Source organism: Dipodomys merriami, unplaced genomic scaffold (genome assembly GCF_024711535.1).
Source record: "Dipodomys merriami isolate MVZ:Mamm:240054 unplaced genomic scaffold, mDipMer1.0.p SCAF_322, whole genome shotgun sequence".
Taxonomy (NCBI): Eukaryota; Metazoa; Chordata; class Mammalia; order Rodentia; family Heteromyidae; genus Dipodomys; species Dipodomys merriami.
The window spans coordinates 989778-1015411 of NW_027204738.1; the positions used below are offsets into that span (position 1 = coordinate 989778).

General features: G+C 56.7%; 2 protein-coding genes across 4 annotated transcripts in view; one reads left to right on the top strand and one right to left on the bottom strand.

Moving 5' to 3' along the window:
- LOC138841567 (zinc finger and BTB domain-containing protein 46) overlaps positions 1-25634 on the bottom strand; it is a 63613-nt gene that overhangs the window by 2990 nt on the left and 34989 nt on the right. Inside the window, exons 4-5 of one of the 2 annotated variants that reach the window (XM_070042313.1) lie at positions 11848-12023; positions 6149-9306 (exon numbers count right to left, since the gene is read on the bottom strand). In XM_070042313.1, coding sequence (XP_069898414.1) covers positions 8935-9306; positions 11848-12023 — 548 coding nt within the window. In that variant the 3' untranslated portion in view covers positions 6149-8934. Of the gene's footprint in view, positions 1-6148; positions 9307-11847; positions 12024-25634 lie in introns of those variants that run through there. The other variant, XM_070042314.1, reaches the window with a different exon arrangement.
- LOC138841573 (lck-interacting transmembrane adapter 1-like) lies at positions 50-2498 on the top strand. 2 transcript variants are annotated; one of them, XM_070042330.1, is made up of 4 exons: positions 50-1072; positions 1235-1425; positions 1522-1883; positions 2134-2498. In XM_070042330.1, the coding sequence occupies exons 1-4, from the start codon at positions 975-977 to the stop codon at positions 2329-2331; spliced, it is 849 nt and encodes a 282-aa protein (XP_069898431.1). In that variant the 5' UTR covers positions 50-974; the 3' UTR covers positions 2332-2498. The 2 variants fall into 2 exon arrangements, with proteins under 2 accessions (XP_069898431.1, XP_069898430.1); XM_070042329.1 differs by having other exon boundaries at positions 50-449; positions 959-1072; positions 1522-2246.

Below are 25634 nucleotides of genomic sequence, written 5' to 3' on the forward strand. Positions count from 1 at the left end.
AGGAGAAGTGTGTGAGGAGGCAGGCTGGGTTGGAAGGATCCCAGGTGAGGACCCAGTGCGTCCCTTCTGGCCCCTCTCCAACCACGCAGCTAACGCTCACCAGCGCGAGCTCAGTGTGCGGGGACAGGCCCCGGAGAGCACTGGTAGTAACGGGTGCGGTCTTCTTGGCCACCCTGACCATCCAGGTGATCTGCGCTGCCTTCCTCGGGGGTGAGTGTTCACCTTGTTGGGTAGGAGGGATGTGGGCTAGGTCAGAACAGTGCTAGCTGGTAACAGAATCACACCTAGACCCTGGCGGTGTAGCAGCCAGGGAGCAGCTGCAGGGAGGGTTGAGCCACTGCTGGGAGGTGCTCTGTGCCGGGCAGGAAATGAGGTGGGGCGCCAGCCCACACCCGCAAGGACCTCTCAGCTGCTACCGACCGTGGAGGACAAGCAGCGTTGAGGCTGTGGTAAGTGCAGCCCGGGTGGCCCCAAGCTCCCTGATGCCATCTGGGAAGGACATGTCCTACCTGGTCAGGGCACGGGGCTCCAGCTATGACCAGCTCCACTGAGCAAAGACAGATCCTGGGGCAGGGACGGGGCAGGGAGGAAGAGAGCCAGAGAGCCGGGAGGCTGTCAGTGGGTGCTGAGTGAACCGTCCTCCACCGTCCGTGCTGGTGATGAGGGCCTACAGACCTCCCCAGACGGCCATGCCTGGACCAGGTCGGCTCTAGCGGCAGCCTGTGCCTTGAGAGGCTTCCCAGTGCAGCCTTGGCCATGCTTCTGGCCATTGCTGTGGCCATACTCGTCAGCCAAAGGTCCAAGCAACGCCTTTCTTCACCAGGAGCGCTGGCTAGAGGAGGGAAGGTGGGCAAGAGTGCAAGGCCTGGGGCTTCCTGGGCCGGGGAGTGCGCTGCTCAGAAGTGGGGCTGCTGGGTGTGTGCCTGGTACCTCCAGTGCCCCTTTCTCCCGCCCTTAGGTCCTCCCATGACAGGATGGGGCTGCTGGCGCCCCCAGCCCCGCCAGCCCTCTGGGTCCTAGGGTGCTTCTCCCTGCTCCTCTGGCTGTGGGCACTGTGCACAGCCTGCCACAGGTACCACATGTTCATCCAGTCCAGGATTCTGGCTTAGGTCCTTGCCCGACAGGAGCTTTGCATGGACCCCTGTGCCGGGGCGGGGCGGGGCGGGGCGGGGCGGGGCGGCAGCGAGCAGCCCTGCCCCTGCTTTGTTTTGACCTGATGATGCTCTTGTCCCAGGAAGCAGGCTCAGAGGGGACCAGCCAGGCGTCCTGTCATTGTGATGCCGGTGGAGACGGTGAGTGCCAGGCCGTCCCCCGGGCCAGGGCAGGGCCAGCAGGGGACCGACCAGCACTCCTTGCCCCCAGTCACATCTGAGGCAGACCTGCCTCTGCCGCACGAACTCCACCGTGGCAAACACCACAGCACAGGTGAGCCTCATGGGTGGGACCTGGGCAGGCTGGCTTCAGTCCTGAGGCCAGACCTGCTCCATCACCTGAGTGACCTCTGCTTGGCTCCACCCTCAGCCCCACGACCTGCTAGCATGGATCTGCATCCACTGTGGCTAGAGATGTCCAGGGGCGGCACCAGACTGCAGGCAGCTGCCTCCGCCTTCCTACCGCAGCAGCTGCCCAGGGCCCCTCCTGCTACCACAGCCGCCATAGCACCCTCCACCGGCCCCGAGGACACCTACTCCAACGTGGGACTGGCCACTGTCCCCAGGGCCAGGCTAGCAGCCAGTCCTGTGCTGTGGGGAGAAACACAGTTGATGAGCTGTGCCCAGCTTGGGTCCAGGGCCAGATCTACAGCGGCCGAGCATGCCTGCATCCCGAGGAGCAAGGGTCCCCAGGAGCTGCATGGGGGGGCAGGGGTGACCCCCGCTGCTCAGGTAAAGCAGGTCTTGGTGGGATGGGGTGGATGGGACCCGTGGGGCCTCGGTAGTGGATCTTCATACATACACACACACACACACACACACACACACACACACACACCCTCCGGTCTGCACATGCACACACCCACACACCCGGTCTGCTCCTTCCCTCCCTCACACACACACACACACACACACGCATACGGTCTGCTCCCTCTTCCCCCCCTCCCCCACATACACACCCCCGTCTGCTCCCTCCCTCCAGGATATCCTGTACTCGAAGATATGCAAGCCTAGACACAGGGATCCAGGACTTACCCTAGGCCAGCCAGACCCTCAGGGTCAGGGGGCGAGTCCTGCCCCAAGGAGAGGCCTGGCACAGGAAGATGCCCCCCAAGGCCTGGGCATGGGCCGAGGCCCCCTGGAAAATGTGTATGAGAGTATTCAGGAGCCAAGGCTCTGAGCGCCTCCACCCTGTCCCCTCGGTTAACACGAGCGGGGCCTGTCCACAGGACACCAAGGCCTCCCGCCACCCTCCTCAGCCCAGGGACCTTCACCCAGAGGACTCCCACCTACAGAGCCCATCCCAGGTCCACCAGCTCATCCAGATGGGCCTGCACTCTAATAAATCCCCACCACACAGATGGGTGTGCTTGCCTCGTAGTCTGCCTTTCTTTGGGAGTATGGGGGGTTGAACCCAGGGTCTCACTGTTGCAAATGTCCTACTTCCTGGGCTCTGCCCACAATGGGGTAGGGTCTTTACTTGGCTGGCCTTGAATTCGTCTTCCTGCCTCCACTTCCCTGGTAGCTAAGATTAAAGATGTGCATCTGCTTGCTCAGCTTGCCTTAAAAACTAGGAGAGCTGGAATTAGTGTTCTAGAAGGTTTAGAGATGTTCCCTCCCTGCCTTGGGGTGGGTTCTTGTTCTGGGTGCCAAGCCCTGGTGCCTGACCTGTGCCCTTCTCAGGAGTAGTGGAGAGGTGGAGAGGCCAGCTCTTTCAAGAGGTTTCCAGGGCTGAAGGCAGTGCGGCCAGCCCAAGGTCAGACCAGACCCTGTGTTCTTTGAGGGAGGTTGGCAGTGCCACACCTGTGGCCTGGGGACTTGAAGGAGGTGCGGTCCCTGCCCCGCCAGGATGCCCTCCCCACCGGGACGCCCTGCAGGGAAGCTCCAGGCCCTAGTAGAGAGGCAGGCAGGGCCTGGGCCCCCTCCCCGGCCCAGGCAAGGCAGGGAGCAAGCCCACTGGGAGCCGAGGGCCTGGGCCCCCTCCCCAGCCCAGGCAAGGCAGGGAGCAAGCCCACTGGGAGCCGAGGGCCTGGGCCCCCTCCCCGGCCCAGGCAAGGCAGGGAGCAAGCCCACTGGGAGCCGAGGGCCTGGGCCCCCTCCCCGGCCCAGGCAAGGCAGGGAGCAAGCCCACTGGGAGCCGAGGGCCTGGGCCCCCTCCCCGGCCCAGGCAAGGCAGGGAGCAAGCCCACTGGGAGCCGAGGGCCTGGGCCCCCTCCCCGGCCCAGGCAAGGCAGGGAGCAAGCCTGCCAGCCAGGCCCCCAGCAGCATGGAGGCCGTGTGAACCTGGGCCCTTGGGGGTCTGCGAGGTGTCCAGGGCGGTCGGCTGGGCTCTTCCCTCTTCCCGCAGTGGCCGCCCATGTGGAGTGAGGGCCCCTTGGAGCCGCGGGGCTGGGGGTGCAGGAGCGTGCTGCTGTGTGCACACTTGGTACACGCGCGTGTCACGGAGTACATGTAGGTGGCGCTGTGTGCATGCACATGGCGCTGTGTGCACATTCAGTGTGCACGCAGGTATTAGTGTGCACATCTGCACGCACATGTTGCTGTGCACACACGTCACTGCACGTTCAGTGTGCACGTAGGTGTCTGCATTCTGTGTGCATGCACATGTCACTGCATGTACGTGTTGGTGTGTGCATGTACGTGTCTGCACGCTTGGTGTGTGCATGCTCATGTTGCTGCATGCACATACGTGTTGGTGTGTGCACACGCACATATACAGATTTCTGCCTTCCCTGCCCTCCCCACTAATGGCTCCACCAAGGAAGGACAGCTGCCCAGGGTCAGGAACCAGGATTCTGCCCCTCCCCCGGGAACAGCAGGGGTGGTTGAACTGTCCGGGAGTCCCTGGGGCCCCACAGGCACCTCTTCCTGACCCAGAGGTGCCCAGCACTTGTGGCTGGCGCCCAGAGCAGGCTGGGCTGACCTGCTGCAGCACGGTAGCTGCCTGACCTGAGCTCAGGGTCCCCAGGCCGGCTGCTGGCTGCCCTTTCCTCGGCCTCGCTACACCCACAGCTGCTGCTGCACAGCCCTAGTGTGTGTGGGATGGGGGAGGCCGGTGCCCCAGCAGTGCAGTTTCACTGTCTGCTGTCTTCAGAAGCTGAATGGAACACAGAACCCAGGCCCCAGCAGACCCCTGGCAGCCTCTGGCCATTTTCTGTAACTGGGCCAGCCAGGGGGAGCCCAGGCCTCCTGAGGTCAGTCCTCTCTGCCCAGAAGCCGCAGTCTCAGCCCCCGGCCCGGTGAGGTTCGGAGGTTAGCAGGACTGCTGCCAGCCAGCGGGGACCCCAGGCCTACTCTACCCCTTTCCAGACGTTCTCGGCCCCCCTTGCGGAGGCTAAAACTGCAGAACCCCAGGCCTGCGTGGACTTCCCACCTGCCCTGTGCTGCCTTGCCGCCTTGGCCGGGCCTCACGGCTTCCTCCCTCCCTCCAAGGTGGCTTCTCACCTAGCACCGAGGCCAGCACCTCCCAGAGGCTCTCCCCTTCCAAACTCAGCTGAACCTGGGCCGGGCAGCTCAAGAGCTAAGGACTGAGGAGGCCAGGGGGTGGCCAGCAGGCGGGCGGGTTCTGCCAAGCAACAGGGCCTCCCCAGGTTCCCAGAGCTCTGCCTGGAGCCTGGGAGGAAGACCTGGCGCAGGCAGCAGCAGCGGCAGCGCAATAGAGATGGGGGCTGGGACCCGGCCAGCACCTCCGCTGTCCGAGTCCGTCCGCTCACTTCCTGCTTGGGGAAGGCGCGCTGAGGAGGAGGAAGGGGAGCCTGGGAAGCCCTCAGGGAGGAGGCAGCTGCGGTGGACTTGGGCCTACCTCAGCAGCCTGTGAGGTCGTGTTCCAGTGCCTGTGGTTTTGAGGTGCTGGCAGGTGCTGAGCCCGCCCGCGTCTGGATCAGCCTGGCACATGGGCTTGTGCTGGGGCGGAGGCCGGGCCAGGGTGGGGCCCCACTGGGGCGGCCCTGACAGGAGGCCGGCAGTCAGAGCATGGTGATCGCCGAGGACTTCCACAGCACAGAGCTGGTGACTGCCTGGCCCCCACCCACCCAGGCTCAGGCCTGCACAGCAGCCCTGCCTGCCACGCTTCGTGCTAGCCCGACGTGTGTGAGGGTTGAGCCTGGGCACGCGTCCCCCAGGGAGCCCTCCACGACACCACGAAGTGCCAGAGGGGTGTGGCGGGGCCCATGGGCCCTGGGACCTGTGGTGCTCAGCTGCTGCCATCACTCCCCCTGAGCCCATCTCTGCTGCTGAGCCTGGCCTCCAACCCACGTGTGGCCGGAGCCGGCCGGAGCCGGGCTGGAGCAGCGTGGGGCAGTCCACCGTGGAGGTTTGCGGGGGGCTCCCGCCACTCAAAATGCCCGTCGTACAGCTTGAACTCGGGGCCTGGGCACTGTCCCTGAGTTCTTTTCCCTCAAGGCTAGCGCTCTACCACTTGAGCCACAGCACCACTTCCGGTTTTCTGGTGGTTAATTGGAGCCTTCTGGCCCTGGCTGACTTTGAAGCACATCTTAAGTCTCCTGAGTAGCTAGGATCACAGGTGTGAGCCACCAGCAGGAACCAGCCTTTTGCACCAAAGGCAAACCACACACCACTGTCCCTTGGCCCTGGGGTAGCCAGCCCTGTGTGTCTCCCTACACACACACACACACACACACACACACACACACACACACACACACACACACACACACACACACACACACACACACACACTTGAAAGGGTGTTGATTGGAATGGTGGTAGGCACCAGGCTAGAGTCACTGAGGAGTGTTGCCCAGACCCTAGGTCTAACAACTCATTTGCAAAGCTCAGGTGTCTTCATGGATGGACTATCAGGCAAGGGAAAACGAAACGTTGGGCGGGGGAGGGGCATTTTTCCCCAAAGCTGAATCGGCCTCCTCAGGGTACAGAAAGGTTTCTGGGGCAGGGTGATGGGAAGCCACTGGTAACCAACGCATCTGAGCCACCTCCTCCAGGGTGAGGCCCCTGGGAAACACAGAGCAGCCATCTGCTTGGAGCAGCCATTTCCGGATTTATTGAAAGCAATCGTTCGAGAATGTCTATGCTAATCCCGTCACAGAAAGGAAACCCACAGGCAGCCTGAGCACACAGAGACCCACTGGAGAAGGTGCTGTTCACCTGTCCTGTGGCTACAGAGAAGCAAGACAGCAGAGCTGTGATTTCCCGACTGATTACAAAAATCCTCCTCCCCAAATATTAAACACATCTTCAGTACAAACACAGGTTATAATTAATATAAAGTCATATAATATAGATTATCTCCAGAGAAAATCAACAATCTTCAAACACTGCCCTTTTTTGTCTATTCTATTTTTGTTGACAGGTTGAGAGCATGTTGAAAAAATAAATATTTCAGAAAAGCACACAGAGCACCCTCACTACAGTGGTTCTAAAGGGCTACATACAAAACACAACATAAAGACAACCACCATTAAATATGGCTTCTTCAGAGTTGCACATGTCACAGAATGAGCCAAAGTAAGATTATCTTTCATAATATTGCAAAAAGTTCCAGTTTTTTGCATTTTCTCAGTTTTTTTAAAGGAAGATGTGCAAAGTTGGAAGCAAAGCTGTGATTTCTGAGTCAGGTCCCTGTGGAGTCCTGGCAGTGTCCTGTTTCCCCAAACCCAGAGAGGCCACATATACAATCTGGTCAGGACCCAGGGCTCAGTGGAAGAGTCCTGCGGTCCCCCCTACCCTCCACCCTCCCGTGGGCCACATTCTCCATTTGGTGTCACAAACACCAAAACACAGACACAGGAGAAAATACAAAATGTGAAATGTAATCTACACATTTTTCCTCTTCATAAAAAAATATTTATTCGTTTGAATATTGATTAAAAAAAATCAGTCACGTAAACAAACAAACCCCTTCATTACATACTTTTCCCTCTGGACTCCTGAGATGGATGTATTCATCTGGGTCTCTGAATCTCATACTCTCCAGTAGCAAACTGAGTGAAAACAAAGCTTTTCACTTGGCAAGCACCCAGGGAAGGAGTGGGACAGGAATTTGGCCCTTGGGTTTCAGTACAGTATTGGTTTTAAGGAATTGCCCCTGTGGCACCAACAGAGAACCCCCAGGAAGGAAGCCAGAGCAGAGCCCAACAGAGGACAGACATCCTGAGAGCAGAGGCTGAGCTGCCCTGGGAGGGTGGCCCGAGAGACGGGACAGGTAGAAAGTCTAGAGACACTGACGGCAAAGGCCTGGGTTCCAGATGCATTTTATAAGAAAGTGTTTAGAAAAGGCATTTAAAAAGTGGGAGAAGGGTAGAAAGTTCTGAGAGCCCTGGAGGGAGCCAGCAGGAAGCTTTGTTGGTTTAAAAGGACTAGCTTTGCTGCCCAACTGGGAAGTAGCCCCGGGCCCCGGGCCAGGCAGAGGCAAGGTGAGCCTAGCAAGCTAGGTGAAGCTCTGGCTCGGAGGGGCTCTGGGCACCCTGAAGGATGCGCAGGCAAGCTGCCGGGCACGCTCTCCGGTATCGGAAGAAACAGTGGCTGACTTTATTCTTCAATAAAAACCCCGGTTCTTCCCCATGGCACAGGCCAGAAGGCCAGCCACGTCCACGTGGGGCAGCTGGTACTCAGGGAGACAGCACTGCACACAGCCACAGGGCCTAATGACGGCGCCTTGCCGAAAGAGAACAGGTGTGACACAGTAAAGACGTTGGAAAAAGTCATTGGCTGACAGTCTGGAAAAGAGGAAGACACTGGTCCCCACAGCGCTGTCAGCAGCCTGAGGGCCCTGCCAGGCTGGCACCCAGCCTGCGCGGGGGACCTGTCTCCGTGGGACGGGGGACAGGGCAGGCGGCAGGGGGTCCCCGCAGAGGCCTTTGCTTTGTCGCTCGGGAAGAATGGACGTGGGGTGAGGGCCTCTATAAATACAGCGAGAAGACTGGACAGTGAGCCAGAGGAGCCAAACGAAAACAACTCTATATAGTCTTGTCGTGAAAAATAATGCCAAACAAAATAATGTTCTGTAACTGCTTCGGTGTGGCCGCACGGCAGCCGGGACGGCTCACCTCCAGTGTTAGCAGCGACACGCAGAGCCTGCTCCGGCCCGGCCCGGAGTCAGCCAGTGCCCAGGGAGGATGAGAAGTGCTTGGAGAATGAAGAGCTGAGGCCCACCCTCCAGAACCTTCCAGGGGCTGCAGCCCCTCACCCTCCCGGCCGGGGGCGAGGCCGCTTCCTCCAGAGATAGCACCTGGCACCTGGGCCTCCTGGGCGTCTGCAGCCATTTAGTGTTAAGCACCAAAGCGTGGAGGTAAAAAGATCACAGGACTCTGCACATGGGACCTGGATCCTACAGACAGGCTGTCTCCCGTGGCAGGAGCCAAGGAGAGGGGCCGCTGGACTGGGCGCAGACACAGCCGGCGGAGCGGGGCTGCTTGGGGCGCGGCAGGCAGATACAGCTCAGATATACACGGAACTCAACATCCACTCGGGCCTGTGCCCTGCAGATCTGCCCTAACCGCGGCCCGGCCACAGAGCCGCCGGCACCCCGGGCGAGCAGGCCGCCAAGGGCAGATGCCCTCAGTGCACGCCCTGGCCCAGCCCTGCCTGCACACCTGCACACACCTGTGGGGACCCGGGGAGCACGCAGACTCCTGCGCCCACACCCACCGCACCCCTGCCCACGCCCAGCGCTCCCGGTGGGGCGTGCGGGTGGGGCGGGGCCCGGGGGAGGGCCTGACCCGGCCCCCCGGTGAGCAAAGACCCACGAGACGCACACATAGGCGGACGGGACGAGGCAGCGGCCAGCCGCCCTTCGCGGGCGGCTCTAAGGAGCCCAGGCGAAGTCCTTGCCGGGCTCTGTGGAGGGGCTGCGGGGCCCCTGCGGGGAGTCCCCGTCCTCCTGAGCCAGGTCCCCGTCGCCCTTCCACTTGGCCGTGTCCTCGTCCAGCTCCTCCTCGCCCTCCCCGCGCGGGTCGTCGTCAGGGTCCTCCAGGTAGACCCCTCCGCCGGCAAACAGGGCCTCGGGGGAGCCCGCAGGGCTGCCGGTGCTGCGCCCCAGCGGAGGGGCCACGCCCCGGCCCGCACAGTCGGTACACACGCCGTGGCGCCGGGAGCCATGCTTGATGCCCACGCTGGCCGCGGACATGAACACGCGGCTGCACACCTTGCACACGTACTTCTTGTCCTTACTGTGGACCTGGGGGACAGGCAGGCAGCAGAGGTCAGGGCCCTCAGCCGCAGAGGGGCCAGGCCCCACGCGGGCACGGGAGGAAAGAGCCCTTGGCTCGCCCTTGGGTGGAGACCTTGGACTCCCGCGCCAGCCTCGGGACCTGCCCAGAACTGCAGGAAACGCAGAGGGAGGGAGGCTGGGCACCAGGGGCAGCAGTGACCCCACGACCTCTAGCTGGACCAGGAGTCAGGATGCATTTGCCTAGGAGCGCGTCCTCATTGCCCTGCTGGACCCCTCCACCACACAGGGCACACGGCTGCTCCCGAGCCCCAGCCACTCACCCCACACAGGGGCAGAGGAGCTGGCCCGGAGGCCCAGGTGAAGGCCCAGTTGGGAAGACAATGCTGCCTGCCTGGGGGAACGGCAGGGCTGGGAGTGCAGCAGCTGGAATCTTCCAGAACGTGTCCTGAGGGACGGGGCAGCAGGGGGCAGAGGACTGAGAGTGAAGGACAGCCAGATGCGGAGACTCACACCTGTAATCCCAGCTACTCAGGAGGTGAGGCTCAGGAGACCACAGTTCCAGGCAAGCCTGGCAAAGGGTTCATGAGACCCTATCTAGAGTAAGCTGGGCGCGATGGCGTCTGTGAGCTCAGCTGCGCGGGAGGCCTAGAGAGAGGGCACCGGGCTGTCCTCGGAGCCTCTCACCAGCCAGACGGTGGGCCAGTCACTCGCCCGACTGAAGCATGCTCAGGAAGAAAGCCAGAAGGGCGGGCACAGAGACCATGGCAACCTGTTGCCAGGCCCCTCGGTGGCTGGGGAGGCTGGGGAGCAGCCGCTGGACCCGGCACTGATAGCTCACACCTATAATCCTAGCTATTCTGGAGGCTGAGGGCTGAGTATCCCAGTTCAAAAACCAATCTGGGCAGACAAATCTGAGAAACTCCTGTCTCTAACCAGCAGGGAGCCAAAAGCGGAGGTGTGGCTCAGATGCCATCTGTGAGTGGAAACGCTGAGCAAGAGTGCTGAGTTCAGGCTCTAGAACGGGATGGGACAGCAGCTACCCGTGCCAGCAATGAGGCAGGGGAAGTGGGTGTTGGTCAGGCCAGTGGGCCTCAGAACTGCCTGCAGGCAGAGGCCCGGAGGAACCCACGGGGGAGATGCACACAGACCCCTGCTCACGCACGACCCTGTGCTCTCTGCACACCCTTCGGGGAGTTACGATGCCCTTGAGTCCTGCCGTGAGCTGCAGGGTGAGGGTCCTGAAGCAGACCTGTCCTCAAACAGGACTAGACCGTTTCCTGAAGCACCGTTCTGCCCTGGCTTGGCTAAGGTAGAAGGCACCCTGACGTAAGGCTAGGAGATACAGTTCTCCCTGAGTAGGAAAAATGTCCTGAGGTGCCTATGCCGCTCGGTTCAAACACCATGGCTGTGGCTCAAATAGACAGCACGTGGGGAGCGAAAACAGCGGAGGCCTTGGGCTGGGCCTGGCCGGGCCTGGCAGCTTCCTTGTGTGGGCCAAAGCTCTTCCTAGGGCTCCTCTTGTTCCCCACGTCCCTGCCCTGCAGGGGAGGGGTGGGGAGGTCCACGGGTCTGTCCTGGGACCCCCTTGAGGCGGGGGCCAGGCTGGGGGACTTGACCAACAGCCCTAGGGCACAGAATGCCAACAGGGCAGGCTGGTGCCCACTGCAGGGAGCATGCACAGACCCTCACGGGGAGATGGAGCCCACTGGGCTGAATGCCAACAGAATGCCAACAGGGCAGGCTGGTGCCCACTGCAGGGAGCATGCACAGACCCTCATGGGGAGATGGAGCCCACTGGGCTGAATGCCAACAGGGCAGGCTGGTGCCCACTGCAGGGAGCATGCACAGACCCTCATGGGGAGATGGAGCCCACTGGGCTGAATGCCAACAGAATGCCAACAGGGCAGGCTGGTGCCCACTGCAGGGAGCATGCACAGACCCTCATGGGGAGATGGAGCCCACTGGGCTGGAAAAGCAGAAAAAGCGAAGCACACTAACCCTGAAGCAGGGGGGGACATACTGGACTGGGGGCGCGGGGACGCCCTCGGAAGGGGGGAGAACGTGCCTTGAGACGACCTCGGCCTGCAGGTCGGCCTGGCCACCTGCAGGTCGGCCCCAGGCTGGTGCGCACAGGGGGCCGCTGCACCTCCCGCCCTCCCTCAGGCTGTGACGGAGCGGAGACGCTCCCACCCGTCCCCGGCCACGCACGGTCCACCTCACGCCAGCACGCCACCTGCGCTCCTGTGCTCTGCCCCCAGGTACTGCTCGACCATTTCTCTGTTTACTTCCCTGCCGTCTCTTCCAAGAAAATCCATCCTTCAACACGCGTGACCTGTCAAACTGCCTAAGGTGTTGGACCTGAGTGACCACCAGAGCAGGGGCAGGGTAGAGCCACGCTCCCTGGGCGGAGGGCCGGCCGGGCGGGAGCCCCAGGCGGGCTCCATCTTCCCTCCACAGAGCAGGTCCCATTTGGGGGTTCCCACTCGGGTGCTGCCCACTCTGCTGCCCCTTGCGCCTCCCCCGCCGCTCCCCTCGGCCCCCACTCACCAGCGTGTGCCGCTTCATGTGCTCACGGCGCGTGAACTTCTTCCCGCAGATCTCGCAGGGGTAGGGCCGCTCGCCGGTGTGGGATCGCATGTGCCGCTTCAGGATGCACTGGTGCATGGCCGAGAAGCTGCAGTACGGGCACTTGAACTTCTTCCTGATGACGGCGAACTCGTTCACTGCAAGACAGCGGCCGGGTGTCAGCGCCACCGTGTGGCCAGGAACTGTCTCTGCCTCCCCACGCCCCCCCCCCCCCCCCCCCGCAGGCCACCCTCCCAGGCCACAGGGCAGCCACAGGGCAGCCAAGGCGCTGAGGACAAGCCAGGAGCCCCGGCCAAGTGGGCCTGAGCTACAGGGACTGCCAGGTCTCGCCCGGGCCAGGCCCCCTTGCCCCGGCCAGCCCCCCCACCCCCCCCTACCCCGGCCAGCCCCCCCCCACCCCCCCTACCCCGGCCAGCCCCACCCCCACCTCAGCCACCCCGGCCAGCCCCCCCACCCCCCCAGCCCCCCCACCCCCTCCTACCCCGGCCAGCCCCCCCCACCCCCCAGCCCCCCCACCCCCCCTACCCCGGCCAGCCCCCCCCACCCCCCAGCCCCCCCACCCCCCCCTACCCCGGCCAGCCCCCCCCCACCCCCCAGCCCCCCCACCCCCCCCTACCCCGGCCAGCCCCCCCCACCCCCCAGCCCCTCTACCCCCTCCTACCCCGGCCAGCCCCACCCCCACCTCAGCCACCCCGGCCAGCCCCCCTCACCCCCTCCCACTCTGGCCAGTCCCCCCTCTGGCCAGTTCCCCGCACTCCCTTCCACTCAGGCCAACCCCCCCCCCGCCAGTCCCCCTCACCCCCTCCCACTTCGGCCAGCCCCTCCCCGGCCAGTTCCCCGCACCCCCTTCCACCCTGGCCAGCCCCCCTCAGCCCCTCCCACCCTGGCCAGCCCCCCCCACTCCCTCCCACCCCAGCCAGACCCTCCACCCCTCCCATCCCGCCCCCTCACCCCTTCCCACCCTGGCCAGCCCCCCACCCCCACCCCGGACTAGTCAGTAGACCAAGGCCCGGGACAGCGCAGACATGACCGCTGGTAAGGAGACAAAACCTCACCCAGCTCGGTACTGAATTCAAGTACCAGCACAAAAACAAAACCAAACAAACCTAGACTTGTAACGTGTACATTGTACAGAATATTATTCAAACCATGGTTTTAACCACACTTCCTCTCAATGTCTGGGTCTAGCGTAACATATTAGAAGACTATGTCTGAACATTTAAACCATCTCCACTTCTGGACTGCCGGACACAGTGCATTGCTGACGCCCCTCGCCACATCTGCCAGAACCTGCCCCTGCCCTTATGCCCAGCTCCTGTGGCCAGCCCCAGTGTCTCAGGGCTGCCAGGTTCCCAGGGAGGCGGGGCCTGCCCAGGTGCTCACGCTGGGTACCCAGGTAGTGAGGGTGAGGGGCACATGGGGGGCAGGGCACTCACCCCAGGAGAAAATGACACAAGCCGTCCACACCTGACATCTCCCAAGAGGGTCGACCTGTAGCCAGACAGCAGCAGCTCACATCTACCATTCTAGTGACTCAGGAGGCTGAGATCCAAGGACCACGGTTCAAAGCCAGCCGAGGCAGACAGATCTAAACCTCTGATCTTCAAATAACTAGTAAAAAGCCAGAACTGGAGGCATGACTCAAAGGTTAAAGGGTCCACTCTGAGTGAAAAAGCCAAGTAAGAGCTCAAGGCCCTGAATCTAAGCCCAGTACCAGCCAAAACCAACCAGACAGACACAAGGGGGAATCCAGGCTCTTCCTTGGCCTTCCTGACAGCAGGCTTTGTGGTCTGACTCAGGCCCACACCAGACAGCAAAGTATCCCCTCCTTGTTCTGCTATCTCTTCCACCACAAACACCCTGCTCAACCCATGCTTCCCGGGTTTCAAGCTATCAGACCTATAATGAGCTTTTACATTACCTTCTTTCCCCCCCCCCCCCCCGTTGGTCTTGGCCTTGAACTCAGGGCCTGGGCACTAGCCCTCAGCTCTTCAGCTCAAGGCCAGCGCTCTAGCATATGAGCCACAGCGCCACTTCCAGTTTTCTGGTGGTCTTACAGACTTTCCTGCCCAGACTGGCTTCAAACCTGGATTATCAGATCTCAGCTTCCTGAGTAGCTAGGATTACAGGTATAAACCACCAGTGCCCAGTTTTTAAAACAATTTTTGTTGGTGGTGCACACCTGTAATCTTAGGTTGGAAAATACTGGGGTTGGAGAATCATGAATTAGAGGCCACTCTGGGCTCCATAGCAAAACTGTCTCCAAACAAGCAAACCTGGGTCTGCCACTGTTAGAGCAGCACCAATGCCAGTTCACCTCCTAAACACTGAGTCTTACAAACCCACATGAGGACAGGGGGCCAGCAGCTCACACCTACAATCCTGCCTACTAAGAAGCTGAGCTCTAGCTGGACGCCGGTGCCCACACCTATCATCCCAGCTGCTCAGGAGGCTGAGATCTGAGGATCCCGGTTCAAAGCCAGCCCGAGCAGGAATGGCCATGAGACTCTTATTTCCAATGAACCACTCAGAAAATAGATGTGGTGCTGTGGCTCAAGTGGTAGAGCACTGGCCTTGAGCTGAAGAGCTGAGGGACAGCGCCCAGGCCCAGAGTTCAAGCCCCACGACCGACAAAAAAAAAAAAAAAAAACAAGCTGAGATTTGAGGATCGCAGTTGGAAGCCAACCCAGGCAGACAAATCCAAGACTCCTATCTCCTATTAACCAGCAAAAAGCTAGAACCAGAGGAATGGCTCAGTGGAGGAGCACTAGCCATAAGTGAAAAGGTCAAGCAAAAGAATGAGGTCGTGGGCTAGGTATGTGGCTCAGTGGTAGAGCACTTGCCTAGCACGCAGGAAGCCCTGGATTCGATTCTGCAGTACCACATACACAGAAAAAGCCAGAAATGGTGCTGTGGCTCAAGTGGTAGAGTGCTAGCCTTAAGCTAAAGAAGCTTAGGGACAGTGCCCAGGCCCTGAGTTCAAGCCCCAGTACTGGCAAAAAAAAAAAAAAAAAAAAAAACCTATGAGGTCTTGAGTTCAAGTCCTAGTACTGGCATAAAACAATCCACAAAAAAGAATAATTCACATAAACTGAAAAATACACAGGATCATGAAGCTGAAACAGGTGGTCTCGTGGTGGGCCCTAAAATCTGGATGCGGTGTTGTTTGGACGAACTAGGCAAGCTTAATGGATCCCCGAGGAGCAGGCTGCAGGCCATCTGGACCTGGCTGTGAGGACAGCACCCAGCCGCCCCACCGCCACACCAGGGACACATCCCCGGAGCCCACAGCTCTTCCTCCGTCCCTCAGACACAGCAGGGCTGGAGGTTCACTTCCCTCCAGGACTGCTGGTGCCGTGTGCTGGAGCGGCCCCTGCTGGACGCAGAGGTGTCCGCACACTCCCCGCAGCCCAAGAGCCTCTCTCCAGTCCGGGGTGGGGGTGGGGGTGGGGGTGGAGAACCCTTGGTCCCCGCTCTAATTTCCCGGGCAGGTGCCAGCAGCCAGGGCAGTCCCTATGTTAAAGTGATTCAGATTTAAACCCGCTGACCCCTACACACCTCATGAAGTCGGCCTGCGTCCTGCCCTCTCCCCATAGGCTGGGCCAAGGCTGAGTAATGTTGGAATCAACCCCTCCCCCTACAAACTGGCCTCAAACTTAGCTTCCTCTTGCTTCGATCTCATGTGTGCCATGTCTAGTCCTTTGATTTCTGTTTTATTATACTGCTGAGGATGAACAGTGGGCCTGGGCTGGGCAAGGACATGCCTAAAGATCTCGGGGGAGGGGAGCCGGCCGCCACCCGAGCTTCCAGAAGCACCGGGGACAGCGGTAACGTGGACCCGGCGCGTGCGCTCTTACTCTCAAATCCAGACCCAAGTACAGACGCCCAGCGAACAAGGGGGCTGCACCCTTCAAGCCAAAACACATTGGGTGTGCCCAGCCTACCAGACGCAGCAGCTGAGCCACACGGCGAGGCGGCCGCGCTGGCTGTCCACCCAGGAGATTGTGGCTGGCGGAGCTGCGACTCCAGCCACGGGCCAGCAGCGAGGCCCAGCACAAGATGGAAGTCTGAACTTTTGTTTGGGCCAGTACTGGGATTTGAACACAGGCTCACACATTGGCACTCTACCACACGAGCCCTGCCCAGCTTAGAATTTGATCCTATTTATGCGGCTGTCAGGCAGGGATACGCCACCACATCTAGCTTTCACTGGTTGAGATAAGGGCTCATGAGCTTTTGCCCTGACTGCCCTCAAACCTCCGTCCCATCCACTGTCTGAGAGGAGAGGGTGTCAGGTGTGAGGTGCCACACAGTTGTTGAGCCACAGAATCCCAGCCCAGCTACATCGTGCAGCAGGGACCGCTGTAGTGACCGTGTCATGAATCCTCACGCTACGTTTGTAGATCTTATTTTGTGTTATTTACTTTTTTGTGGTGCTGGGAAAAAATGACACCTTTTACTTTTTATCAAATTATTCCTTCTATTCCAGGTTTGTTGAAATGTTGTTGGTTTTTTTTTTTAATCACAAATGCTACTAATTTTCAAGAATGTTTTCTTTTTTTTTTTTTTGTCGGTCGTGGGGCTTGAACTCTGGGCCTGGGCGTTGTCCCTCAGCTCTTCAGCTCAAGGCGAGCGCTCTACCACTTGAGCTACAGCGCCACTTCCAGTTTTCTGGTGGTTTATTGGAGATAGGAGTCTCACGGTCTTTCTTGCCCGGGCTGGCTTTGAACCGCGATCCTCAGATCTCAGACTCCTGAGTAGCTAGGATTACAGGCGTGAGCCACCAGTGCCCCAGCAAGAATGTTTTCTGTATTGGGGTAAAAGGTGTTTTTTGTTTTTTGTTTTTTTGGGGGTCTGGTTGTGGGGCCTGAACTCTGGGCCTGGGCGCTGTCCCTCAGCTCTTCAGCTCAAGGCTAGCACTCTACCACTTGAGCCACAGCGCCACTTCTGGTTTTCTCTGCTTATGTGGTGCTGAGGAATCGAACCCAGGGCCTCATGCATGCGAGGCAAGCGCTCTACCACTGAGCCACCTTCCCAGCCCTAAGAGGTTGTTTGTTTTCCCCCTCCTTTAGTCTGCTGCTGTGATGTTCAAATGTCCGGTTCACCTCATGTTCCAGGCACGTTTGCACCTGCCTGAGATAAGGGCAGCGGAGCCCAGTGCCTAGAGCTCTCCTTCCTGGGAGGCCTGGTAGGGGTAGGGACCAGACAGGCAAGGTGCCTGCTTAGTCCCTGAGCGGCTCTGATAGTGGCTGACCCTCTTTATCCCATTAATGTTCTAAGAATTTAAGAGGGCTAAGGGTCTGTAGGAAGGCTTTCGATTATAATTCAGTTTCTCAGTAAACCAGAGCCTGTGGACGTCTCTTCCTTTCTGCTCCCATTTTCCACTTCTCTCCAGCTCAACCGATCTACTGGCATAAGGCTATTAACCATATTCTCTTAGCATCTTTCCAGTATTTGTAGGATCTGCAGTAATGACTTTTCTACAACTCTGATCGGTAAATGGTGCTTTCCTCTTGGTCACTTTTGACCATTTGTCAGTTTTATTGTCAACACACAAGCCTTTGGCACTGTTTGTTTTCTTTTCTTTTGTCAGTCGTGGGCCTTGAACTCAGGGCCTGGGCACTGCCCCTGAGCTACGTCTGCTCAAGGCTAGCGCTCTACCACTTAAGCCACAGCGCCACTTCTGGCTTTTTTGGGGGGGGGTCCGATTGTGGGGCCTGAACTCTGGGCCTGGGTGCTGTCCCTCAGCTCTTCAGCTCAAGGCTAGTGCTCTACTACCATTTGAGCCACAGCGCCACTTCCAGTTTTTTTCTTTTTGCTTATGTGGTACTGGGAAATCGAACCCAGGTCCTCATGCATGCAAGGCAAGCGCTCTACCACTGAGCCATCTTCCCAGCCCCAACTTCTGTTTTTTTCTGTGTATGTAGTGCTGAGAAATCGAACCCAGGGCTTCATGCATGCTAGGCAAGCACTCTACCACTAAGCCACATTCCTAGCCTACATAGTTCATTTTTCATTTTGTGTCCTTTTTTTTTTCTGGTTGGTCGTGGGGCCTGAACTCTGGGTCTGGGTGCTGTCCCTCAGCTCTTCAGCTCAAGGCTAGCCCTCTACCACTTGAGCCACAGAGCGACTTCCGGCTTTTTCTGCTTATGTGGTGCTAAGGAATTGAACCCTTTCATGCATAAAAGGCAAGCACTCTACCACTGAGCCACCTTCCCAGCCCCTTTGTGTCCTTTTTGTATGTCTAGTTTCTATTCCACAGACCTGCTCTACATTTCCTTCCTGTCCTTTCTTTTTTTTTTTTTTGTCGGTCCTGGGGCTTGAACTCTGGACTTAGGCGCTGTCCCTGCACTCTTCAACTCAAGGCGAGCACTCTACCGCTTGAGCCACAGCACCATTTCCGGTTTCCTAGTGGTTTATTGGAGATAAGAGTTTCACAGACTTTCTTGCCCAGGCTGGCTTTGAACTGGGATCCCTCCTGAGTAGCTAGGATTACAGGAGTGAGCCACTGGCGCCCGACTCCTTCCTGTCCTTTCTTTGGACTGTTTCCTTCTTTGCTTGATACAAGGTTTTGCTACATAGCCTTTTCTGGCCTCAAATTCACAATCCTCCTACCTCAGCCTCCTGAGTGCTTAGATGACAGGTACATATCATCATGCCTGGCTTATTACTTAAAACAGAACCTCCCTTTTTTTTTTTTTTTTTTTTTGGTCGGTTGTGGGGCTTGAACTCTGGGCCTGGACACAGTCCCTCAGCTCTTCAGCTCAACTCTAGTGCTCTACCACTTGAGCAACAGTACCACTTCCAGTTTTCTGAGTGGTTTATTGGAGATAAGAGTCTCATGGTCATAGGAAGGGGAAACAAAGGAGAAGGCAACAATGCTTGATAAGAAATGTACTCATTATCTTGTGCATGTAACTGTAACCCCTCTGTATGGTATTTTCACAATTAAAAACAAAAAAAGAATCATACAGTCTTTCCTGCCCTAGCTTTGAACCTCGATCCTCAGATCTCAGCTTCCTGAGTAGCTAGGATTACAGGCGTGAGCCACCGCCACCCAGCCTCCCTAACTTTTATTGCCTGGGCTGGCCTCAAACATCAATCCTTCCAATCTCTGCCTCCCAAGAAGCTGGGATTGCAGGTATGAGCCACTGAATCAAACACTTTCTTCTTTGTACAGGAACTTTAGAGCTTCCTTCCTTTCTTCTTTCTTTCTTTCCTTCTTTCTTTCTGTCATGGGCTTGAACTCTGGGCCTGGGCACTGTCCCTCAGCTCTTCAGCTCAAGGCTAGTGCTCTACCACTTGAGCCACAGGGCCACTTCCAGTTTTCTAGTGGTTTATTGGAGATAAGAGTCTCATGGACTTTCCTGCCCCGGCTGGCTTTGAACTGTGATCCTCAGATCTCAGCCTCCTGAGTAGCTAGGATGACAGGTGTGAGCCACCGGCACCCGGCCTCTTTCTTTTCTAATAAGGGCAATTAGAGCTATACTGTTTCGGATGAGTCTAAAGTTTTGGTGTGGTATTTTTTATTATCATTAGGTTCAAAATATTTTATAATTTATTTTTTATTTTATTATTTACTCTATTGGGTACAGAAGCAGTTAGAGATTCTATCATCTTTGCTGTGATTCCCAGCCTGGGTCTGGTATAATCTATCATCTGTGCTGTGATTCCCAGCCTGGGTCTGGTATAATCTATCATCTTTGCTGTGATCTCCAGCCTGGGTCTGGTATAATCTATCATCTGTGCTGTGATTCCCAGCCTGGGTCTGGTATAATCTATCATCTGTGCTGTGATCTCCAGCCTGGGTCTGGTATAATCTATCATCTGTGCTGTGATTCCCAGCCTGGGTCTGGTATAATCTATCATCTGTGCTGTGATCTCCAGCCTGGGTCTGGTATAGTCTATCATCTTTGCTGTGATCTCCAGCCTGGGTCTGGTATAATCTATCATCTTTGCTGTGATCTCCAGCCTGGGTCTGGTATAATCTATCATCTTTGCTGTGATTCCCAGCCTGGGTCTGGTATAATCTATCATCTTTGCTGTGATCTCCAGCCTGGGTCTGGTATAATTTATCATCTGTGCTGTGATTCCCAGCCTGGGTCTGGTATAATCTATCATCTTTGCTGTGATCTCCAGCCTGGGTCTGGTATAATCTATCATCTGTGCTGTGATTCCCAGCCTGGGTCTGGTATAATCTATCATCTGTGCTGTGATCTCCAGCCTGGGTCTGGTATAATCTATCATCTGTGCTGTGATCTCCAGCCTGGGTCTGGTATAATCTATCATCTGTGCTGTGATTCCCAGCCTGGGTCTGGTATAATCTATCATCTGTGCTGTGATTCCCAGCCTGGGTCTGGTATAATCTATCATCTGTGCTGTGATTCCCAGCCTGGGTCTGGTATAATCTATCATCTGTGCTGTGATTCCCAGCCTGGGTCTGGTATAATCTATCATCTGTGCTGTGATTCCCAGCCTGGGTCTGGTATAATCTATCATCTGTGCTGTGATCTCCAGCCTGGGTCTGGTATAATCTATCATCTTTGCTGTGATCTCCAGCCTGGGTCTGGTATAATCTATCATCTGTGCTGTGATTCCCAGCCTGGGTCTGGTATAATCTATCATCTTTGCTGTGATCTCCAGCCTGGGTCTGGTATAATCTATCATCTGTGCTGTGATTCCCAGCCTGGGTCTGGTATAATCTATCATCTGTGCTGTGATCTCCAGCCTGGGTCTGGTATAATCTATCATCTGTGCTGTGATCTCCAGCCTGGGTCTGGTATAATCTATCATCTGTGCTGTGATTCCCAGCCTGGGTCTGGTATAATCTATCATCTGTGCTGTGATCTCCAGCCTGGGTCTGGTATAATCTATCATCTGTGCTGTGATTCCCAGCCTGGGTCTGGTATAATCTATCATCTGTGCTGTGATCTCCAGCCTGGGTCTGGTATAGTCTATCATCTTTGCTGTGATCTCCAGCCTGGGTCTGGTATAATCTATCATCTGTGCTGTGATTCCCAGCCTGGGTCTGGTGTAATCTATCATCTGTGCTGTGATCTCCAGCCTGGGTCTGGTATAATCTATCATCTGTGCTGTGATCTCCAGCCTGGGTCTGGTATAATCTATCATCTGTGCTGTGATCTCCAGCCTGGGTCTGGTATAATCTATCATCTTTGCTGTGATCTCCAGCCTGGGTCTGGTATAATCTATCATCTGTGCTGTGATTCCCAGCCTGGGTCTGGTATAATCTATCATCTTTGCTGTGATTCCCAGCCTGGGTCTGGTGTAGTGATGGAACTCACTGCATAGCTTCAGTCCCGAAAGTTGTGCCTCGTGGTAAAAGTGTCCTGTGTGTTTGGAATACTCTTCATTGTGTGGCTTAACGGTGGCTAATGGTGTTGTTATAGGCTGACATGTCTGTGAGCACAAATACAAGACAAACTAGCAAGTCGAATCCAACAACACAGCAAAATAAAAATAGAAAGCAAGCAGGTAGATGTATTCCAGGAGTTCAAGACTGAAAGAACACTGACACCTATGTTCCAACCCACATGCCAGTGCTCATGCCTATAATCCTAGCTACTCAGGAAGCTGAGATCCCTGGGTCACAATTCAAAGCCAGCCAAGCAGACAAATTCAAGGGATTCTCAGCTCCAATTAACAGCATAAAGCCAGATCTGAAGGTATGGCTCAAGTGATAGAGTACCAGCCTTGGTCAAGAGGGCTGATTGAGGGCTCAAGGCCCTGAGCCCCAATACCGGTACACTGAAGACATACATTGCTGTAGCCTACTCCCCTCTCGAAATTTTGCTTACTGCTCCATAGGTCTCCAGGAGTCTACAATCCATCCTGACCTCCCAGCCTCACACATCACCAGAGCTACTGTCGGAAGCACACACGTCTAGGCTCCTGTATTGATTATTGAATTGACTCTTTTGTTTTTTCCTTTAGTTTTCTGGGTCTGCCATTTATAAACAGCAAATAGTTTAGTCTTAGTGCTTGGAGGGTAAGGATGGGGACTGCTTCAGTCTAAGAGTTCAAGGCCAGCCTGAGTAACATTGTCTCAAAAAAACCACCCTGATTTTTTTGGGGGGGTGTCTAGTCCACTTGTAGTAGGATAGGGTTTGTTTTAGAGACAGGAACCATGGCCTGCTCCACCTACGGAGTGAGGCAGTTACAGGTGCATGGCACAGTTATGCAAGGAGCGGCTGAGGCCCAGGTATTCTTCCGATCTGTCCTTCATGTTTCTGTTCCTTCCCCTGTTCTTCCCTCTTTCAAGTTAATCAGGCATCACCGTTCTTCTCTTCATGAAGGTTCCATTCTCGGGCAGCCCCTGCTCACTGTGAGCGTATGCCGTCAGCAGCTAGCAGCGTTGGTCACCTGTGCTTTCGGTTTTTATGTCAAACTCTAGGAACTTGCAGCTCTTACTTGCACAGCCGGTCCTTCGCTTCCTTTCTTCGTTCCATGACTCCTTGAGGAGGCGTAGTGGTCCCTGGCTGGGTGTCTCTTCTCCACTGAGTGTTCCTCTTCACTGCCTGCAGGGGAAGGAGCGCTGTCTCCAACTGGAGACTCTTGCAGGCAACAGCCACAAGCCTTGATGTCCCCTCTTCTGTGACTGCTTTTAGGATTCTTCTTTTTGTCTTTGGCTTTTAAGTTTGGCCATGATGTACCTAGGTGTTGTTTTCTACTCTTGTTTTGGCTGAGTGTGTGTGTGTGTGTGTGTGTGTGTTCACTGACATCCTTTGTTGGTTGTGAAAAATTCTGAGTTGCTATCTCTTCCACTACTGTCTCTTCTCCCCTGCCTTTGAAACACCGACTGCACGTGCATTTGCCGTGTCTCCTGCTTGGCTCCCGTTCTCTCCCTCCTCTGTGTTTTTAGCACAGAGTTCTCCTGCCATCTGCTCCAGCTCATCACCTTACCTTCTGGTGCCTTTAACATGTCCAGACTGCTCTCAAGCTAGCCACTGAATCCTTAATTGCAGATGTATTTTTAGGTCCAAAATGCCCACTTGATTCTCCTTCAGATTCTCTTGAAGTCCTCCATCTTTTTTCATCTATCTTGTCCTTGTCTTTGATTTTGCTAGTTCTCGACCTCCCGATCGGCAGTGTCTGCGACCGTTCCTGGTGGCTCAGGCACTGGATCTTGATGGTGAGCACATGCGGTAACCTCCCATCAGATGCTGGACACTGTGGATGGAAATGCACAGGCAGTTCGGAATAACGTCTTCTCTTGAAGACAGCGAAGACTGGGTTTCTGTAATACTTGCTCTGTCTCTGGGGGCAGATGGACCTGCAGAGCTGCCTTTTATGATTGAAATCATGCTTTCAGGAGAGATTAAATCATACACTTCATTTTTTTTGCCAGTCCTGGGGCTTGAACGCAGGACTTGGGCACTATCCTTGAGTTTCTTTTGCTCAAGACTAGCACTCTACCAGTTGAGCCACAGCACCACTTCTGGCTTTTTCTGTGTATGTGGTACTGAGGACTTGAACCCAGGGCTTCATGCATGCTAGGCAAGCACTTTACCACTAAGCCACATTCCAAACCCTAAATAATATACTTTTTTTGCCCATCATGGGGCTTGAACTCTGGCCTGGGCGCTGTCCCTCAGGCTCTTCAGCTCAAGGCTAGTGCTCTACCACTAGAGCCCCAGTGCCATTCCCAGATTTCTGGTGGTTAATTGGAGATAAGAGTCTCACGCACTTTCTCCGGGCTGGCTTTGAACCACAATCCTCAGATCTCTCTCCTGAGTAGCTAGGATTACAGGCATGAGCCACCAGCACCCCGCTAATGATACACTTTTGAAAAACTAAAAAAATCAATTCTTGAACCATGTATTTTTTTTTTTTTTTGCCGGTCATGGGGCCTGAACTCTGGGCCTGGGCGCTGTCCCTCAGCTCTTCAGCTCAAGGCTAGCGCTCTACCACTGGAGCCACAGCACCACTTCTGGCTTTTTCTGTTTATGTGGTGCTGAGGAATCAAACCCAGGGCCTCATGCTTGCAAGGCATGCACTCTACCGCTGAGCCACCTTCCCAGCCCCGAGCCATGTATTTTTAATGAAATCCTTCTTTAAAAAGTCCAATGAAGTATGGGAGACAAAATCTAAACAGCCCATTCAAGATTTACATGTTGAATATCTATGCCATTTTAGAGGAAATAATGTCAAATGTAGCAAAGAAATATGGCCACCTTGTTTTCTGTATCCATTTCCTTTAACCCCACCACAACCCATTTCCCTCAGGGCCTGTGGAAACTGTCTAAATTTTTAAATTGTTTTCAAAATTCAACCAGACTCCCTTGGCTAAGAGCACCAGACGTCTCTACAACGCAGCCTGCACGCGACTCCCCAAGCACCGCCACTGGACCCTGCTTTAGACAACAAAGACCAGCAGCTAACAGCCTCTAGTGCCACATCTCCTGGCTACCCAGGGCTTTCCAGGCCCCCCAACCTTAGGCAGACTCATCCTGCCTTGTGTGTCTGAGCTGCAAAAGTGAGCAGATGCATGGTGACCAACAAAGAGAGAAAAGAATACATTTAAATGGATAGGTCCCAGTGCTGGGACGGAGGGGCTGCGGGGAGAGGTCCCAGTGCTGGGACGGAGGGGCTGCGGGGAGAGGTCCCAGTGCTGGGACGGAGGGGCTCGGGGTTCATGGTGGTCACTGGTCATTAACCCCCAAGGAGCAGACATCTGCACAGGGGAAAGAGCCACAGACACCAGCACTCACAAAACCACAGCTCAGAAGACCTTTATAGAGCCGGGCGCCAGGGGCTCACGCCTGTAATCCTAGCTACTGAGGAGGCTGAGATCTGAGGATAGCGGTTCAAAGCCAGCCCGGGCAGGAAAGTCCATGAAACTCTTATCTCCAATAAACCACCAGAAAACCGAAAGTGGCACTGTAGCTCAAGTGGTAGAGCGCTCGCCTTGAGCTGAAGAGCTCAGGTACAGCACCCAGGCCCAGAGTTCAAGGCGCACGACAAGAAGGAAGAGGAGGAGGAGGAGTGGAGGAGGAGTTGGAGGAGGAGGAGGAGGAGGAGGAGGAGGAGGAGGAGGAGTTGGAGGAGGAGGAGGAGGAGGAGGAGGAGGAGGAGGAGTTGGAGGAGGAGGAGGAGGAGGAGGAGGAGGAGGAGGAGCCTTTATAGAAAAGCACCTCATCAACTTCAGGCCCAAGTGGCTACCCTGTAGAGAACCGCACTCCTCCAGGAAGGGAGGCTGGAGACACTCTCCACACAGACAAGCCATGAGGGTGGCGTACGGACACTGAGGACCCGTGGGCAGGGTGGGACCAGCAGGGAGGCGCCTTGCCCCAGACCCTGCTCCCCTGCTGGAGAGCAGCTGGCCATGCCGGAGCCTCATAGGGCTGGGCTTGTGCTGCCTGGGAAGGCCCCCAGCGGCCCCCAGGCCTCCAGCCACCTGCTCTGTGGAAGTGAGCTGGCACCCAACCGTTTGTGCCACTAAGACAACAGACATAATGAAGCCATTTTGAGTAACTGAACCTTTGCCAGCACCACGCGCAAGGTGACTGCCCAGGGCAGCGGCGTGGCTGCGCCTGGTCCTCATATGCTTGTGGAAAGTAGCACGGCAGGAGCGGCTGGCTCTGCTCCCCACGACGGCTGCCTCTCTCTCTGACCCTCCGTGACCCCCACTTGGAGTCTGCGTGTGCCTAAGCTCTGCTTGGATCCGGGCATGACCACGCTGCAGCACGGAGACCCCCCCCCCGCTCTGTGATCACCCCCAGCAGGCACGC

Coding starts and splice junctions, on each gene's coding strand:
- LOC138841573 (XM_070042329.1), top strand. CDS start 975: ATGGGGCTGCTGGCGCCCCCAGCCCCGCCAGCCCTCTGGGTCCTAGGG. Junction 1,073..1,234: donor CTGTGCACAGCCTGCCACAG/GTACCACATGTT, acceptor CTCTTGTCCCAG/GAAGCAGGCTCAGAGGGGAC. Junction 1,426..1,521: donor TGGCAAACACCACAGCACAG/GTGAGCCTCATG, acceptor CTCCACCCTCAG/CCCCACGACCTGCTAGCATG.